The sequence below is a fragment of the Anomaloglossus baeobatrachus genome, chromosome 2 (genome assembly GCF_048569485.1).
Source record: "Anomaloglossus baeobatrachus isolate aAnoBae1 chromosome 2, aAnoBae1.hap1, whole genome shotgun sequence".
Classification (NCBI taxonomy): domain Eukaryota; kingdom Metazoa; phylum Chordata; class Amphibia; order Anura; family Aromobatidae; genus Anomaloglossus; species Anomaloglossus baeobatrachus.
This window is the reverse complement of record NC_134354.1, coordinates 391767565-391786669: the sequence shown is the minus strand read 5'-3', so window position 1 is coordinate 391786669 and position 19105 is coordinate 391767565. Positions and strand designations below refer to the sequence as shown.

The window sequence follows — 19105 nt, the reverse complement described above, 5'->3', positions numbered from 1 at the left end:
TCCTGGCATATGGCCCCATCCTGCTATATAACCCATCCTGGCATATACCCCCATCCTGCTATATGCCCTCATCCTGGTATACGGCCTACATTCTGTGGCACATAAAAAAAAAAAATAAATAAAAAAAATAAACGTTCATACTCAACCTTACCTCACTCCCTGCAGCATCGCGATGTCCTCCTGTCTGTGCCGGCGGCGGCTGCATGTGGACACGTGCGCACAGCGATGATGTCATCGCTGAGCCCCGCTAGTCTCCACACAGCCGCGGCCGGCAGACAGGAGGACATTGCGGTGCTGCGGGGATCGTGGCCGGTGAGTTATGCGGATTCACTGCCCCCCGCGCTGATGATGATGCGAGGGGGGCAGTGAATACAGCCGCACATGATCACTCCAGGCTGTAGTTGCCAGGGGTGATCATGCGGGCAGGCTGTTTAATACGCGTGCACCCCCCGCCCACCTATCAGTGCTGGCTTCAGCACTGAGAGATGATGGGCGAAATGAGCGGGTCCATGTGTTCACGACAGGCTGATACAGCCTGCTCGTGCCGCCGATGGTCCGCTCCACCCTCATTCCCCGCAGCCACATTCAGACTATAAGACGCACCCCCCACTTTCCCCCAACATTTGGGGGGAAAAAAAAGTGAGTCTTATAGTCCGAAAAATACGGTATGTATGTAGTTAGATGACTAAAATGTTATATGTGCTAGTGGGTCTCTATAGGTCAGAATAGAGCAAAGAACAAGAGAAATCATCCGTCCTTGTCCTTGTAAGGTTTGTTTTTTTAAAATTCTTTCATAGAATTTCAACACTGAAGCTTAGACATGGTATTACAGCACTTTATTGCAAGGCCTTCATATATGTAACCATAATTGTGTGGTGAAACCAAGAAATCTCTAAACCACAGGATGAGTCCTAGTTTGTTGATTGGTGGTGTTTAGGGATGAGCAACCACTACCATGCTCGAGTGCTAGGTACTCTTAACGAGCAGTTGGATGCTCGTGACTCAAGAACCAGAGTATAATTGAAATCAATGGAGGACTCGAGCATTTTTCCAAAAGATTTCCCAGAAATATGCTCTAGTACCCCATTGACATCCATTATACTAGTGTTCAAGTTGCACCCATCTGAGCATCCAACTGCTCTTAATGAGTACCTAGCACCCGAGCTTTGCAGTGCTCACTCATGACTAGTGGTGGTGGTCTGACTGTTTAGACCCGCACTAAAGTCGGCAGAACACGCTACTTTTACCCTTTTCAGAATGGAGCGGCAGTACGTACGCTTTACCGCCACTACTTTAATTCTCTATAGGGCTGCCCAGCACTGCTCTCAGCTTTTTCAAAGGAGCCACATACAGAATGAATGGAGCGTCGGCAGAGCATCTGAACTGCTGCTTGTAGCAGGGGTAAAAATTATCTGTTATGCTAATCGCTGCAGGCCACAGAACAGCAAGTTATCTCCTATTCTCCAATCCACAGAACTGTTTTAACTGGACAGCCATGTTAATGATTATGAACAGTTAATATTCTAACAGGCTTGTGGAGTTCAGCTGTAGTATTCTAACTTCCCTGATTTTGCTAATCTTCAAGAAAAGAAAAAAAAATACGCAATATTATGCACACAATTAGTGGCAATTCCAAATTTGAGAACAGTTCTGACGGGTTTTATTTCAATTTAAAATTTAAAAAACAAACAAAAAAACAAAATAGAACTTTAAGGCAGGATTCAGACATGCAAAATGTATTAGGCCTGTAAACCCAGGCCCAACCGTGAGTTTAATGAGCCATCCCAGATTCCTATGATGCCTGGCAGTCAGGCTGATTTACAAGCACAATATAGGTGCAAAGATGCATGTGTCTGAAACCGGCCTACAGTAAATAATAATCCAAGTCTGGTCCTTTAAATATAAAGCGTCCATCTGTAATAAACAATGACTTTGTTCTACCGTTTAAACAGAACAAGTCAATGTAACAGTCTCTTTTATAAATAAATATTTAATTTTCCCGGTGTAGTCAAAGTTTCTTTCCATCCATATCCAAACAGAATCCAATGATTAATAGGTTCTGTGGATTAAAACGTCTAAGACATGCCACGGTTTTCAGGCTTCTGCACCTCACCAGTGCTCACAGCCCATGACATCAAATACGTGCTGGTTTGCTGTCATCAAATGGATTATCCCTCAGTCTGCAATACGCAAGAGATGATCAGAGGGGATGTCAGGACACGGAGGACAAGCTGTATTTGTTTATCAAGATCTCCGTTGTTGGAATCAGAGCACTGCAATGAGATCAAATGCGAAAAGGTGAATATTATGCACTTATTAATAAAAAATAAAATATAGGACATGGGCTTCTTCTTACTGCTTCAGCTGCGTCCAAAACGCTGCGGTTTACAGTACAAGCACAGTGTATGGGATTTCTAGAAATGCAGTGGAAACTGTGCTTGTTTTTTCCGCAGCAAACACTAACCTGCCATGCGTCTTACCAGACCGCAGCATGTCAATTGTTTTCTGTGGATTCGCATGCATCCTCCGTAGGGAGAACACAAGTGAGATCAGGACTCACTGCATCATGGGCGCAGCAGGTCCACGAGTCTCCTGCGCAGGAGATCGCAGCTGGTTGTACCCACCATCAGGGTTCAGTGCGCTGCAGTCTCCTGCGGAGGAGACTCGTGGAGCCGCTACGCCCACGATGCAGTGAGTCCTGATCGTGGGCACATACCCTAAGGCTGCATTTATACATGCTGAATCCGTAACCAGCTTTCTATAAACACTAGTTTCCCAAATATAGGCCTGTCTAAACAGGTTGCCGATCACCCAACAAACAAGCAAAATGATCATCGTTCTCAGCAGCTCATGGCCCTTACTGAACAGGACACGTGCTACCAAGAATATGATGTTCTATGGGGACACAACTATGGCATCAATGATCATTCTAGGAGGATGCAAGTGCGGTTGGCCTGTATAAATATGCTATTAATCCAACCTCTGATCCACTAACATGTGGTTTTAACACCCTTGCTCCGCAAGTGGAAATGCCCTTTAGGTTTACACACCATTTGTTAGTTGGCTTGTGCCAGATATTTAGGCTGCAAACCGCTCCCCCTTTTATGTGAAGCCACACCCCCTTGTCAAGCAAACCACAGAGTCTCTAAAATAAAGAATAAATGTGGCGATCTAGCAATGGCAAAGCTCTTCCATTTTTTTTTTATTTTGCAGACAGAAAGCTATAAAATTACACACAATACTGTTTGGCAACTCAGGTGGATAGCAAACAGAGCCCATTTCACTATGAACCCACAGGTGACAGGTTTGATAGTATGATAAAGTGAGATCCTGGTACTTCTGTCACACCACAAAGGGTTAAACAGCCAGGATCATAGTTTCTATGACAGAAAATCAATAGAGCAGGAGCCCAGCCATTGCAATGTTAGAAGACTATGCATTGGGGCAAAGCCCATTAATGACCACTGGAGGAGGTAAAGAAAAAGGCTTACTGGGGGTCACTAAGGGGTTAAATACATTACAGGAATCCAAGACCACAAAATTGGATAATCCTTCAATAACAGTAAACTTACCATCCAGGTCGGATAACAGTAAACTTCCCGGGAATAGAAAGGTCCACTACGGTAGAGCCTAACCTGCATTCTGGACTGGATAAGTCTCCAATGGGTCCTCCATCCACCACTAAGGACAACGTGGGCCACAGGTCTCTGAACTCCTGCAACCAGGAACAGAACCTATTAATATACTTTTTGGATATAAATGTAATTATATCCATATGTAAAATCAAAGTATGGAAATAAAAGTTTTGCAATTTTACAAATGTATGAAGGTAGACAATCTTGGCCAGGGTTTCCCAAGCTCTGCATAAATCCAACACTAGGTTGGATGCAGTACAAGCGTATTACATTTTACACCCACTTCATACCTCAACTGACAATGTGCTCGGCTGGGTGCTGATGTTTGCACTAGTCAGTGCCAATGGCTCGGAGCAGATCTGTGCCAGCTGTCTGATAAATGCGTGGTCTGGTATACGAACACCCACCAACTGGAATAAGACAGGACAAAGGTTCAGTATGAATAAGAAAAACACAACTTTATTGGATAAATATAATTGGGACTGGGGTGAACCAATAAATATAAAAAATAAAACAAAAAGGTCAATACAAGTAAAAGATCTAATTACTCTTCTACAGTCGGGTCTAACAAAAGAGGCATTCACCAGGTGTAAATCTGACCAAAGCAACAGACCTCAATAGCAAAGCTGTAGGAGGACACACACAGTCCTTGCGCCTCCAGTCTATATATGTTACTCCCTGTGCCTGTATATGGTACCCATTCTGCTGAAAAATTCTGTTTTGAAAGAAATGCCTCCAGAGGAATATATCTGTAATGTGGTATCTGATTGAAAATGGTACATTTTTTCCTGCTGAATTCAAACAAAAAATGACATCTGTGTGCCTCCGTATAATATCGACAGGACAGAAAAAGGCACAGGAGCTGTGATGGTGGAATATTGTGGATTGTGTACCATTTTGTGTGGGTTAATGTTTGGGCGTGGTTCACTGTCCATTCTGTGTTCCTTGTGTGTATATTGTCCTCTTTGCAGGGTTTAATCCCTCCCCTGCCAGGCTTTTGTTCCTAAATCGGGGGAGGAGGCGTAGGATCCACCTAACTTTTTTGCTTATCTGGGGAAGTCACTCTGTTTGAGAACTTCAAGAGTGAAGCAGGAAGATTGAACCTCTGGGACAAACTGGCTACTGAGAGAGACCTGGATATTTATCGGTTACCGGACTATATTTGTGTTATTGGACTAATTTTACCCTCTGTTTTGTGGATTATTTTATGGACCATTTGATTTGCTTGGAATAAATGCTCTTTGGATTGTATCGCCATCTCTCGCTCTGTTGATTGTGTGATATGGAGAAGGACCCAGTGACAGGAGCCCACTAAGATTTTAAAAGGAGCAGTCTACGACTCTATACACGTCTGAGGCTGTATGGAGCCCTAACACACACTCCTAAACATTGTAATTGCAAAAAAGGAAACATTGTGGAATTATGGAAATCACAGGATAGATAGACAAATGATATGTAAATGATGAAGCAAACTTTTTAAAAAAAATTTCAATCTATTCAGTATCAAGTATGAGCGCCACCTACAGAAAAACACATTTACACAACGTGGCTTCTGGTAGTAGGTTTAGGCCACGCAGGCTGTACGAGCAACATGCAGCCTGGTAATGTTTTATTGAAAAAGGCTCCTGGGTCACTTTGGAGAAATGTCCACACAACAGGGTCCACAACAAATCAACATATTGCTGAGCTGATCGTGTACCTGGAATTAAGACTAGAGGGGATTGGCGAACACACCATAATCCTGGTGTAATGTTACTCCCTGAAAGCCTCTTCATGGAGTTGGCCATCTGGTATTTTCAGATTCGTAGAATGGCGCATATTAATCCCTTTTGTGTTACAAATGAAACAGACATCATATACCAAGCGTAAGCTAAACATTGTCTACAGAAGGTATTTACACGACACTGGACTACAAATCAGATCTCTAGATACAGGCAGTCCACTGACCTCATGCCAATGCTCTCAAAGGCTATCATGTTACAGTGCAATCCAGCAATGAGGGCTGGAAAAGAGGTCTATCCTTCAGTGATGAGTCCACTTTTGTCTTGCAATTACAACCAAAATAGGCACGGTCATGAGGGAGCATGAAAGTGCCTCAGAAGCAGTTTTCCTGTGGTTGGCACTCAATGTTGAATAAATTGAGAGGTTTTGAACAGGTTTCAATTTTTACATCATATGCACATAAAGACCATGTCTATCAATCCTTTGATTTCCATATTGCCATGACTTCTTCTTGGTGTTGCAAATGTTAAGAAGTTTATATTTAAAGTGTAAAGGACCTGAAAATTGTATTAAATACACTTCACAGTACTGAAATTACTTTTGACCCAGAAATATTTCAAGTCCTATGGAATGAGAATGTTTGTCTCTGCCTGTCTTATATAAATACTATTGGCAATGCTATAATAAAGTCTATACTTACTGAAGTGTAAGGATTCAGCTCTTTATTAAGTTCCTCTGATCTTTCCATCACCAAAGTAACTGGCCCAGGCAACAAATCCCGAAGTAACTGGTCAGGAACATTAACCTGGCAATATCTGCATTCAAGACAAAATCCCATCAGACATCTTCTTTGTGTCACCTCTCACCGCTGCATTTAAAATGTGCATTAAACAACAGACTCTTAAGGGGGCTTTACACGGTAGCGATATTGCTAGCAATTTGTAGCGATAGCGAGCGTGTAAGCACCCGCCCCTGTCGTGCATGCGATTGTTTGTGATCGCTGCCGTAGCGAACATTATCGCTACGGCAGCGTCACACATACTTACCTGGTCGGCGGCGTCGCTGTGACTGCTGAACAATCCCTCCTTCAAGGGGGAGGGACGTTCGGCATCACAGCGACGTCACCGCAACGTCACTAAGCGGCCGGCCAATCAAAGCGGACGGGTGGAGATGAGCAGGACGTAACATCCCACCCACCTCCTTCCTTCGCATTGTGGCCGGCGGCAGGTAGAGACGTTCCTCGCTCCTGCGGTGTCACACACAGCGATATGTGCTGCTGCAGGAGCGACGAACCACCTGGATAAACAACACTTACTGATTTTTGAGTTTGGGACGACCTCTCCATGGTGAACGATTTTCACCATTTTTGAGGTCGCTGGTCAGTGTCACACTCTGCGATATCGTTAATGACGCCGGATGTGCATCACTAACAACGTGACCCCGACGATAAAACATTAACGATATCGTAGCGTGTAAAGCCCCCTTTAGTCTTAAAAGGAGGTGCCGAACACTGCACATCACATCCACTGCCACCTTGCGGTCAGATTTGAGAGATTGAATACTGCTGAATGTACAGCGTGTGTTCACTGCGCAATAGTGAATAGATTGCCTTCTCCCCTGCATATATCTATCTAGGATATTCCATCATTATGTCAGAGTAAAAACCTCTGGGCTGAAATATACTACAGTACTAAATTTCTACAAAACTAGGCAGATCTCCTCTAGAAGTGCAATGTCCTTTCCAATTCATATCAGTGGTCCCATAGCTGCACGTAACAAACATAACTAAGGAATGGTCCAACAGACTTAGCTTGTAGAAGGAGTTACTTACTTCTGATTAGGCCACTCTAGCTTTAAGAACAGTCTAATATTGGACTGAAATATTGCTTTGTATGGCGAATTAGTCACTGGAAATGATTAATTAAGGGGTTCAGTGACCCACATTTGCCTGCTCCCAGCTCACAGCTGGATGGAAAGATGGCTATTACTTCACGTGACTCTACTTTGATGTCTAGAAGAGTTACATGAAGAGTTGAGGCACGCAGTACTTTGCCCGTTCCATATTTCCTTTAGAGTAACCCACAGCCATCTCTCTACTAACCAGTTTGTAGACTGCAGGGGACAAGAGTCCTGTTTCACACTGGGCCCCAGTTCTCCGAAAGATGTTCTGCAGAATGGCTGGGGTATGGGTTTTGAAACCCCCACCATTTGCTAAAGTGAGTTATTCTAACATGCTGTATATAAGAGCCCAGGCCGCTGTGTAGAAAGTAAAAAAAAACAAACACTTTATAATACTTGCCTAACGGTCGCGGTGGATTTGAGTCAGATGGGCGTCTCCGTTGTCCGATGCCGCCGCCGCCTCTTTTGGCCATCTTCGTCCTCCTTCTGTAGCCGGGGTACATGACGCATCTACATCATTCACACTCGCCAGCATTGAGGTCCTGCGCAGGCGCACTTTGATCTGCCCTGAGCAGGGCAGATGAAAGTATTGTAGTGCGCCTGTGCAGGACTGGCGAGTGTGAATGACGTAGGATGCATCATGCACACAGGCTTCAGAAGAAGGACGAAGATGGACAAAAGAGGCGGCGCCGCACCCGGAGAACAGAGACACCCATATGACCCAACTCCACCGCAGCGCGACCGTTAGGCAAGTATTATAAAGTGTTTTTCATGTTCTACACAGCAGCCTGGGCTCTTATATACAGCATGTTAGAATGCTATATATAAGAGCCCACTGGTGGTGGCCGCAGCTTATAGGCCGTAAAACCAGGGCTGTGGAGTCGGTAAACCAAACCTTCGACTCAGACTTCTCAATTTCTCTTGCACCGACTCCGACTCCTACATATATTGCTTATAGCTAGGTGAAAAATTTATTGTAATACATGAACATGTGTATGTGAACATCAGACATTTAATAATTTTTATGATACAATAATCAAGATATTTGGATAGAACATAAAATATATTTATTGGAATACAACTTTAGAACACAAACTAATAAATTGTAAATATGTAATACACTATGTAATATACAGTAGATTACATATATATCGTGTGTATATATATATATATATATTACATAGTGTATTACATATTTACAATTTATTAGTTTTTTGTGTTCTAAAATTGTATTCCAATAAATATATTTTATGTTCTAAATATCTTGATTATTGTATCATAAAAAATAATTAAATGTCTGATGATCACATTGTACTACAATAGATTTTTCACTTAAATATAAGCATTATACTAAATATTATTTAGTAAAATATTCAGCACATTCTGCATTGCACTACTGTCCCCAATTTATTATATATTTTAGGAGTCTGAGTCGGTGCATTTTATACAGACTCCACCAAAATGAGCTCCGACTCAGACTCCACAGCCCTGCGAAAAACCGATGACAAGTTCCCTTTAATGGGTTGTGGTTTTTTTTTTTTTAAACAATCACTTTAAGATGGTAACTAACACAGCTAATTCCCGTTATCTTCTTTTTTTCCTCTCCTTCCAATTGCCATACTTTTTTTTTGCTTGTCTATTTTCTGTCAGAGTAGACTTTTTCCGGGACGAGTTATATTTTTGAATGACACCATTCATTTTACCATATAGTGTACTAAAAGACGGGAAGAAAATGCCAAGTGTTTTTTGGAGAATTGTTTTCACAGCGTACATTAAGTAGTAAAAGTGACCTGGCAATAGGATTCTGCTCATCGGTACAATTATGGCAATGGCAAACTTGTACAGGTTTTTTTTTTTTTTTTTTTTAAATCATTTTAGAAGTAAAAAAGAAAAAAAAATGTTTTTTTTTCCTAATTCGTTGGCATTTTCTGAGACTTGTAACGTTTTCATTTTTCAGTCGAAGGAGTTGTTTGAAGGCTTATTTTTTTTGCAGAGCGAGAAGAACGTTATTAATACCATTTTGTGATTGATATGACATACGACCCAACCCCCCCAAATTTGCAGTTTTATGTTTTTTGTTTTATGGATTGGGGGGTCATTATTTTTATATTTTTGGTAGATCAGACTTTTCTGGACACTGCAATACCAAGTGTATCTTTTTCATTTTTTTTTTTTTTTCATTATGGAGGAAAAAAGGTGGGTGATTTGGATTTTTGTTTGTTTTACCCCCTAATAGTTAAGGCCGCTTTACACGCTGCGACATCGCTAGCCGATGCTAGCGATGTCAAGCTTGATAACACCCGCCCCTTTCATTATGCCGATATGTGGAGATCGCTGCCGTAGCGAACATTATCGCTACGGCAGAGTCACGCGCACATACCTGCTCTGCGACGTCGCTGTGACCGGCGAACCGCCTCCTTTCTAAGGGGGCGGTTCGTTCGGCGTCACAGCGACGTCACTAAGCGGCCGCCCAATCAAAGCAGAGGGGTGGAGATGAGCGGGACATAACATCCCGCTCACCTCCTTTCCTCATTGCTGGCGGGACACAGGTAAGGAGAGGTTCCTCGTTCCTGCGGTGTCACACAGAGCGATGTGTGCTGCCGCAGAAACGAGGAACAACATAGTTGCTGCAGCAGCAACGATAATTGGGAATAGGGGGGCATGTCACCGATTAGCGATTTTGAACGTTTTTGTAACGATTCAAAAATCGGTAATAGGTGTCACACGCAACGACATCGCTAAAGCGGCCGGATATGCGTCACAAATTCTGTGACCCCAACAAGATCGCTTTAGCGATCTTGTAGCATGTAAAGCCACCTTTACCCTATGAGATCACTTGTGCTGTACATTTTAATACCTCAGTATTGCAGCATATAGTAAAAATCAGCCACAGGCAGCTTCGTTCTGACAAGCATGGAGGTCTACAGCAGACCCCGAGCTGTTACATCGTCCCATCGGCGACCTACGATCACGTAACGGCTACAGAAACGGGTGCATAGAATTAAGGAGTTAAAACCTTGTGTGTAATATTCATTTATTAGATAATAGAAAGATGCAATACTTTGTTACTAACCTATAAATATCCTCAATGGCCCCGACACAGATAGCCAGCGGTTTGGTCCCATTGCGTCCTTTCACGTTATAAATGTTACTAATGGACTGCGAGCTCTGGGCCAGGCATGCGATCCCATAGATAGTGTCAGTGGGCACACCAATCACTCCACCTTGTTGTAAGACTCCCGCAGAGGTATTTAAGATCTCTTTCCAACCTGGAGGGAAAGTGAGGTATAAGGAAGTTACTGACACTTTTTCATTTCATTAAGGAAATATTTTCTGATGCCTCTTTTCCCCCATAATGCTGTAACTATGGTGGGGGGGGGATGCTGCTGCAGGAAATGCAGTGCAGTAGTGGAAAGTCAGGACTGCTCAAGGTGTGGGTCTCCACAACAGCCACCCTGAGGGAGCAATGAGTTTGGGTAAAATCGGATTCATTAGAAACAAACTATTTTGATCTATACTTATAGGCGGAAACTGAAGGAGTTTTCTTACATATCCATTATTGCGAATCCAATCTATACAGGACAGGGTAGGCAAAAGTAGGCCCGGTCATTTCTCTGCATAGCCAAGCCAACTTCCAATGTAAAGGGCACAATAAAGAAAATAAAATGGCTTTCCCAGAGCGCTCCCTTGATTTCTAGCGCACTGATGAATCCTGAGTGCGTACACCCGGCCTACTGGGCATTGGCAGGAAGGCAGCCCGCTGCCCGTGATACCGCTCTTGCACATCATGTTACTCATGCTCACAGGCGTGATAACATTCTTATTGGAAGGATTAGTAGGGGGAAAAAAAAACCAAATCAATAAGATTTGTTGTTGTTGTTGGCTTGTTAGGAAGGGTATAAAGGTAGCAAGAAAGGCAGTGGATCAGGGTCTCGGAAACATGTTTAGACATGCTAGGGGTATGTAAGTGTGCAGAGCAAGAGGGGCTATATTCACCTGTGTTTATGGAGACAACACCCGAACCTCCAGCACCTTCTTAGAGAATGGTTAAAACCTCATAAAAGCCAATTTGGTTAAAAAAAAAACCGAAAAACAAAACCACTGGACGTCTGGGGGTTCACACTGTAAGGAGACGTCCACACATTCAGCATACGGTGAGTTTTTTACCTCAGTATTTGTAAGCCAAAACCAGGAGTGGGTAATAAATACAGAAGTGGTGCTCGTGTTTCTATTATACTTTTCCTCTGATTGTTCCACTCCTCATTTTGGCTACAAATACTGAGGTAAAAAACTCACTAAGTATTCAATGTGTGCACGGGGCCTAAGACAGTTTCAAAAAGCAAACGTATTAGGCTAAGTTCACACATCAGTTGTTTGGCATAAGGCACAATCCGGCGAAAAAAGTGATGCGACGGATCCAGTGAAAAAACGGATCAGTTGCATCAGTTTTTTCCATCCATTTCTTCCATTTTTTGACATACATTTTGATACTGAGCATGCCCAGTTAAAAAAAAAAAAAAAAAAAAAACGGATCCGGCGGCCATAATCCGGTTTTTGCCGTATTACGCCAGATCCGGCATCCATAGGTTTCCATTATAAAACATGCCGTACAGCGCCAGATCCGGCGCGATACGTTTTCCCGGACACAAAAACGGTCACCTCAACGTTTCATCCAGCCAAGCAAATTTTGCCGGATCCGGCGAAAGCTAGATGGAATGCAAGGCCATCTGGCGCTAATAGAAGTCAATGGGGGAAAACACGCATCCGGCGTCAACAGACGCCGGATGCGCTTTTACATGTTTCTGCCGGATTGCGCCTGATGGCCAAAAACTGATGGGTGTATGCGGCCTTAAAAGGGAATTCCAAGAGCTGATAGACATACGCCATTTTTTTTCCAAATGGTGAGTATTACACAGGGTAACAGGGAGGGGGGGGGGCAGCTTTACACAGCATGGCGTGGAGAAGGGGGGGCGTTTTTACAGTGTGGCAGGGACGGGTGGGTCAGTTTTACACAGCGTGGCGGGAACAGGGAGGGCAGTTTTACACGGGGGGCAGTTTTTCACAGGGTGGCGGGGACGGGGGGCGCTTTTACACGGTGGCGGGGACAGATGAGGCAATTTCACACAGGGTAGCGGGGAGGGGGGGCGGGCATATTACACAGGGTAGCGGGGAGGGGGGGCGGGCATATTACACAGGGTAGCGGGGAGGGGGGGCGGGCATATTACACAGGGTAGCGGGGAGGGGGGGGGGCGGGCATATTACACAGGGTAGCGGGGAGGGGGGGGGGCGGGCATATTACACAGGGTAGCGGGGAGGGGGGGGCGGGCATATTACACAGGGTAGCGGGGAGGGGGGGGGCGGGCATATTACACAGGGTAGCGGGCATATTACACAGGGTAGCGGGCATATTACACAGGGTGGCGGGGAGAGGGGGAGCCGCATTACACAGGGGGGCGGGGAGAGGGGGAGCCGCATTACACAGGGGGGCGGGGAGAGGGGGAGCCGCATTACACAGGGGGGCGGGGAGGGGGAGCCGGCGTATTACACAGGGTGGCGGGGAGGGGGAGCCGTATTACACAGGGTGGCGGGGAGGGGGAGCCGTATTACACAGGGTGGCGGGGAGGGGGAGCCGTATTACACAGGGTGGCGGGGGGCGTATTACACAGGGTGGCAGGGAGGGGGCGAGTGTGGGTAGTCTTACACAGGGTGCTGGATATGTGGGATCTCTTATTGCATGAGATGGCACCATACTCTGCGTGAAGTTATAGGTGAGCACAGTGAGAGGGAGCATGAAGGGGCATTATTTCTGTGACACTGCAGTGCCGCGCACACCACATAAGCAGCACACAGCCCAGCTATCACCGCAGCCCTTTCCTCACCCTTGACATCTCTATTCGGGCCATTCCTAGAACCGCTGGATCCGCCAGGCAGCTTCATCACCTTACAGACCGTATCTCTAGACGGCGGCTGAGAGGCCATCCCAGAAAGTGCTCCGTACAGCCGGCCAGCCAGCCTCATCTGCAGTGTTTCCCGAGCAACCACGTGTGAGATCAACACTTCCGGGGTCAGCGCCCCGTGCCGTCCCGTTCTGATGACGTCACCGCCTATATTTCCTCAGTATTTGTCTTCCGCTGACGTTCTTCTCGGCAGTCTCTGCATTATCTGTGCCTGACTGCCTGTGTTTGTAGTGCATTACTTTTCTGGAGAAATTCGATCAAGCTCAAGCCGTATTTGCGTATACACAGTGGTGCGGCTCAGTGATTGGCTGCTGCTGTCATGTGACCTCGCCCTGCTCAGGGATCAGTCTGTATGGTCTTATCTAGTGACAGTGGAGTGTCAGTCATTGCTGCAGGCGCTTTACATGCAGTCTTCTCTCTGGGTTTTTATTAACACCTTGTCACGTTTATCAAAGTTGCCATAAAAAATATAATAGGTCAGCTTTTTATTAATATAAACCTACAAAAGCTCAAATAGAGTTGATAATCCCTAAAAATGTATGAATAAAATATCTTTTATTGAAATGATTAAAAATTAGACAATAAAAAAGGGGATGAACAATGAAAAATCCCTCCTCAATAAGCCCACTCAAAAAAACACGTGAGCACCAAAGAAATTAATAAATATACATTATATGAATATCTGAAAGACGTTATGGAAAAATGACTACAGTTCCAGAACCAACCACTAGGGGTCACAAGAGTACAGAAAGGCATGAAAAAGGAATGTTATACCAAAGATGATGTTATATACGGTAGATTTATATATATATATATATATGTTATATATAGAAGATGTTATACCAAAAAGGCTGAGGCTGAATTATTATTAATTATTATTATTATTATTTAAGCCCAATTTATTCCATGGTGCTTTACAAGTGAAAGAGGGAGAGGGGAGCCAGCATGATCTGAAATTGGCATGCATAATATAAAAAGTGAAAATTCACAGATTTATTCCAACTGTACTACAATAAAAAAAAAAAGAGATTTTTAGCAAATAATTGATCAATTTTTTGAGCCACCCCTGCCAACGTCACGGCAAATCTCAATAGGGGGGTCCTACTCTACATTCTGTATTTCATGTGCCATGCGGCCTCCTAGATAAAGTTAAAAGCAGAACCATAATGGAGCACACATACCTGTAACCTGTATATAACCGCTTCTATGTTGCAAAAAAGGCACTTGTGGATAGAGACAAGCCCAGGTCCCAGCATGTGGAGCAAGCTCTGCACCATACCAGGACTATATCAGAACTGATCCTCCCAGTGCCAAACAGCAACCATTGATAAAGGCGAACCAGATCCAAGATGGTGCTTAATTAGCATTGCCTGTGGAAAGGGTGAGGTAACTGAATCTGAACAGCTACCAACAGGAGGAATACATAGCAAACCAAAATCAGGCGTGCATGGCATGGTGGTGACCGGCCACCAGAATTTGTAGCATAACTACGACCAAACAGAGAGAGAGGGGAGCCAGCATGATCTGAAATTGGCATGCATAATATAAAAAGTGAAAATTCACAGATTTATTCCAACTGTACTACAATAAAAAAAAAAATGAGATTTTTAGCAAATAATTGATCAATTTTTTGAGCCACCCCTGCCAACGTCACGGCAAATCTCAATAGGGGGGTCCTACTCTACATTCTGTATTTCATGTGCCATGCGGCCTCCTAGATAAAGTTAAAAGCAGAACCATAATAGAGCACACATACCTGTAACCTGTATATAACCGCTTCTATGTTGCAAAAAAGGCACTTGTGGATAGAGACCAGCCCAGGTCCCAGCATGTGGAGCAAGCTCTGCACCATACCAGATTTGCCGTGACGTTGGCAGGGGTGGCTCAAAAAATTGATCAATTATTTGCTAAAAATCTCATTTTTTTATTATAGTACAGTTGGAATAAATTTGTGAATTTTCACTTTTTATATGATGCATGCCAATTTCAGATCGTGCTGGTTCCCTTTTTTTCTCTTTTTTTTCTTTTACAAGTGAAAGAGGGTATACATACAACAATCACTAACAATACAAAACAGACTTGTATAGGAGGAGAGAGGATTATAGGTTCACATTAAAAACCACATCTGATAAGGTTAGTGCATATCACCCAAGGAATATATACAAAGAATAATAAATCAGTGTCTCATAGCCAAAGTGCAACCAAAGATTATTGAATAAATATATTAATAAATAAATGCATATGTGCACAGGTCAAAAAATGTCTTTAGCAAAAAAAAAAAAATCACAATATGTACAAATCATATAAAGGGAATAAATCTTGCACAACCCAATTCAAAGAAGTATATATCATTCACAAGTTAAATATATACTAAAACAGCATGCCATATGGTTAGAAGGTGAATAGGTCATATAATAAATAAATATTGCACAACCCAAAAGGAAGGTATACTTGAAAAGATAAGAGAATATACTAAAAAGTATAATGAGTATTGCACTGATCCATATCAGTGTAAAAGAGAAGAGGAAGGCTGGAAGGATAGCCACAGATAAGGTGGCACGGTGGCTCAGTGGTTAGCACTGCAGTCTTGCAGTGCTGGGGGTCCTGGATTCAAATCCCAGTAAGGACACCATCTGCAAGGAGTTTGTATGTTCTCCCCGTGTTTATGTTGGTGGTCTCTGGTTTCCTCCCACACTCCAAAGACATGCTGATAGGGAACTTAGATTGTGAGCCCCAATGGGGACAGTGTTGCCATTGTATGTAAAACGCTGTGGAATTAATAGCTCTATATAAATGAATAAATATTATTATGTGCAAGCACCCTAAGATCCACTTGCATTTTGCACTGACAAGTGCAATCTGATAAAACATCTGATTGCTCGCACTCTAGAGCAAAACTATGGGGTAGTGTCCACGTGTGATTGATTTCTCCTGCCATATCGGCCTGAGAAATGAATCGCAGCATGCCGTGTTTGGCAGCGAGACTTAGCTCATGCTCCCCCATACAAGTCTATGGGTGAATGGGTGGGTGGGTGTGAAACTTCGCACTGCACTTGGATGTCATCCAAGTGCAGTGCGATATACGGCGAGACAGATAGCGGAGGAGATGCAGAAAGTGCCCTCCCTTTTCTCCGCAGCTGTGATCCGTTCGCAAGTTCGGATCACAGTCACATGACCCTTGGCTCACGCTTGCAGCTGTGGGTCATTAGCATATCGCTTCCGATGCTCTCGCATCACAAGCTATGTGCAACTGAAACCGAGGCCTAATAATAAAGGACAAGTTGTCCTGCTGAAAATACCGTGCTGTGGGCTTGATGCCAGGAGGGGCTGGTCACCCTGACACGCGTTTCTCCAGAGCTTCTTCTTCTTTGGTTGCACTTTGGCTATGAGACACACTGATTGATTTATTATTCTTTGTATATATTCCTTGGGTGATATGCACTAACCTTATCACATGTGGTTTTTTATGTGAACCTATAATTCAGCCTTTTTGGTATAACATCCTTATTCCTTTTTCATGCCTATTTGTACTCTTGTGACCCCTAGCGGCTGGTTCTGGAAATGTAGTCATTTTTCCATAACACTGTCTTTCATATATTCATATCATGTATATTTATTAATTTCTTTGGTGCTCACGTGGTATATTTTAGTGGACTTATTGAGAAGGGATTTTTTTTCATTTTTTTATCCCCTTTTTTGTCTAATTTTTAATCATTTCAATAAAAGATATTTTATTGATAAAAAAAATGGGCTATTAACTCTATTTGAGGTTTTATAGGTTTATATGTTTTGGAGTTATACTGGCCATTTATCGGTTTCAGTTTTTTATTAAACAGCCTTTGAAAAATATGTATTGTGGTTCAGTTTATTGTGAAAGACAACCAAACCAATTATTTTTAGTAAATCTTGATAAATGAGAGCAATTGGATGTGAATCCACCCTAGGGTTCATTTTTACTGTGTTTTTGGCTTCCAAAGACACAGAATGGAAACAGATCCCATTATAGTCAATGGAGCCCTTCTGCTTCAGTATGCACTAGTTATATAATGGGTCTGTATTCCACAGGAATTGCACTTGTGGCCTCAGCCTAAGGCCAAATTTAGACGTCTATGCTCGGACATGATGCACAGACCGTTCATGGGTTCCTGACCTGAAATCATCTGCCACATATATGCCTATGAGGCTGCTGAGTGAGACCCATGGACGGTTTGTGCGTCATGGTTTTCACTTTTTCCTCCCCTTCTTCCAAGAGCCAAAACTTTTTATTTTCTGTCAATCATTCTGGCCCAGAATGTACTGGAAAATGGGGAAAAAAAATCCAAGTGCTGTGAAATTGCAAATATATGCAATTGCATGATTGTTGTTTGCGTTTTTTATTTACCATGTTCACGCCATGGTAAAACTGACCTGGCATTATAATTCCCCAGGTCAGTAAGGGGTACTTTACACGCTGCAACATCACTGCCGATATATCTTCGGGGTCACGTCGCTAGTGACGCACATCCGGCGCCGGTAGCGACATCGCAGCGTGTAACACTAATTAGCGACGATCAACGAGCGCAAAAACGTGCAAAATCGTTGCTCGTTGACACGTCGTTCATTTCCATAATATCGTTGCTACTGCAGGTACGATGTTGTTTGTCGTTCCTGCGGCAGCACACATTGCTATGTGTGACACCGCAGGAGCGACGAACATCTCCTTACCTGCGTCCACCGGAAGAGGAAGGAGGGAGGTGGGCAGGATGTTCCGGCCGCTCATCTCCTCCCCTCCTTTTCTATTGGGCGGCGGTTTAGTGACGCTGCTGTGACGTCGCTGTGATGCTGAACGAACCATCCCCTTAGAAAGGAAGTGGTTCGCCGGTCACAGCGATGTCGCAGGGCAGGTATGTGCGTGTGACGCTGCCATAGCGATAACGTTCGCTACGGCAGCGATCACTACATATCGGCCGTGCGACGGGGGCGGGTGCAATCGCGCTCGACATCGCTAGCAAATGCTAGCGATGTCGCAGCGTGTAAAGTACCCCTAATAGTTTTTTTGATACCAAACATAAATAGTTTTATTTTTATTTTAAGTAATGAAAAAAAAAAATCAGAAATTTATCAAAAAAAAGAGTTGCACGTGTGTCGCCATTTTCCGAGACCCGTAGCGTTCTCACTTTATCAGAATCTGGGGCTCAGTGATGGCTTGTTTTTTGCGCCCTGAGCTGGTGTCTTTAATTATACCATTTCTGGGTAAATGTGATGTTTTAATCGCCTGTGATTACATTTTAATGCAATTTTGCGGCAACCAAAAGCTAATTCTGGAGTTTTTATTTTTTTTTCTCGCTACGCTGTGTACCAATCACATATAAACTGATTTTATATTTTAATAGATTGAGCATTTCTGAACGCGGCAATACCAAATATGTGTATTTTTTTTTTATTTATTATTGTTTTATACTTAATGGGCAAAATGGGGTGATAGGAACTTTTAGGTTTCTTTTCATGCACAATCCAATCACTTCTGCTAATCAGAGCGATGTTTCAGCGTTGCTCTGAACAGCAAAAATGCTGTTCTTCTGTGAGTGCCAGCATCTGACAACATTGACAGGAAGTGAGTCATGGCACAGACAGGGGTCATCAGCTGACCCATACGCGGTCATGACAACCCATTGCCAGAGCACATTCGATTGCACTGTCAGAATTTGACAGCGCATTTAACTAGTTACCAGGAACGAGTAGATCTCCAATACACCCGTGCCTGTTAGCTGATTAGATCAGCAGACATGTATAGAGGATAATGTAGACTCGCCGTGCGAGCCCGCATTATAGGGACAAATACAACCTTGGATGTATAGGTAGCTCACGGTTATAGGAATTGTCCATGGGTTTAATAACGGGCAAGGGGGGGAA

General features: G+C 43.6%; 1 protein-coding gene across 1 annotated transcript; it reads right to left on the bottom strand.

Moving 5' to 3' along the window:
- Nucleotides 1–1964: 1964 nt before the first annotated feature.
- On the bottom strand, nucleotides 1965–13431 carry YRDC (yrdC N6-threonylcarbamoyltransferase domain containing). Its single transcript, XM_075334103.1, has 6 exons — nucleotides 13136–13431; nucleotides 10330–10525; nucleotides 6058–6172; nucleotides 3926–4045; nucleotides 3573–3715; nucleotides 1965–2273 (listed from the first exon to the last, which is right to left on the bottom strand). Exons 1-6 carry the CDS (start codon nucleotides 13272–13274, stop codon nucleotides 2213–2215), a joined length of 774 nt encoding a protein of 257 aa, XP_075190218.1. The 5' UTR covers nucleotides 13275–13431; the 3' UTR covers nucleotides 1965–2212.
- Between the last annotated feature and the right edge of the window lie 5674 nt (nucleotides 13432–19105).

What these genes read in the sequence shown, in the direction of transcription:
- YRDC (XM_075334103.1), bottom strand. Translation starts at nt 13,274, where the DNA reads ATGAGGCTGGCTGGCCGGCTGTACGGAGCACTTTCTGGGATGGCCTCT. An exon ending in CCCGAATAGAGATGTCAAGG is followed by an intron (nt 10,526 to 13,135) that starts GTGAGGAAAGGG and finishes CTTTCCCTCCAG; the next exon opens with GTTGGAAAGAGATCTTAAAT. An exon ending in ACTGTTATCCGACCTGGATG is followed by an intron (nt 2,274 to 3,572) that starts GTAAGTTTACTG and finishes ATCTCATTGCAG; the next exon opens with TGCTCTGATTCCAACAACGG.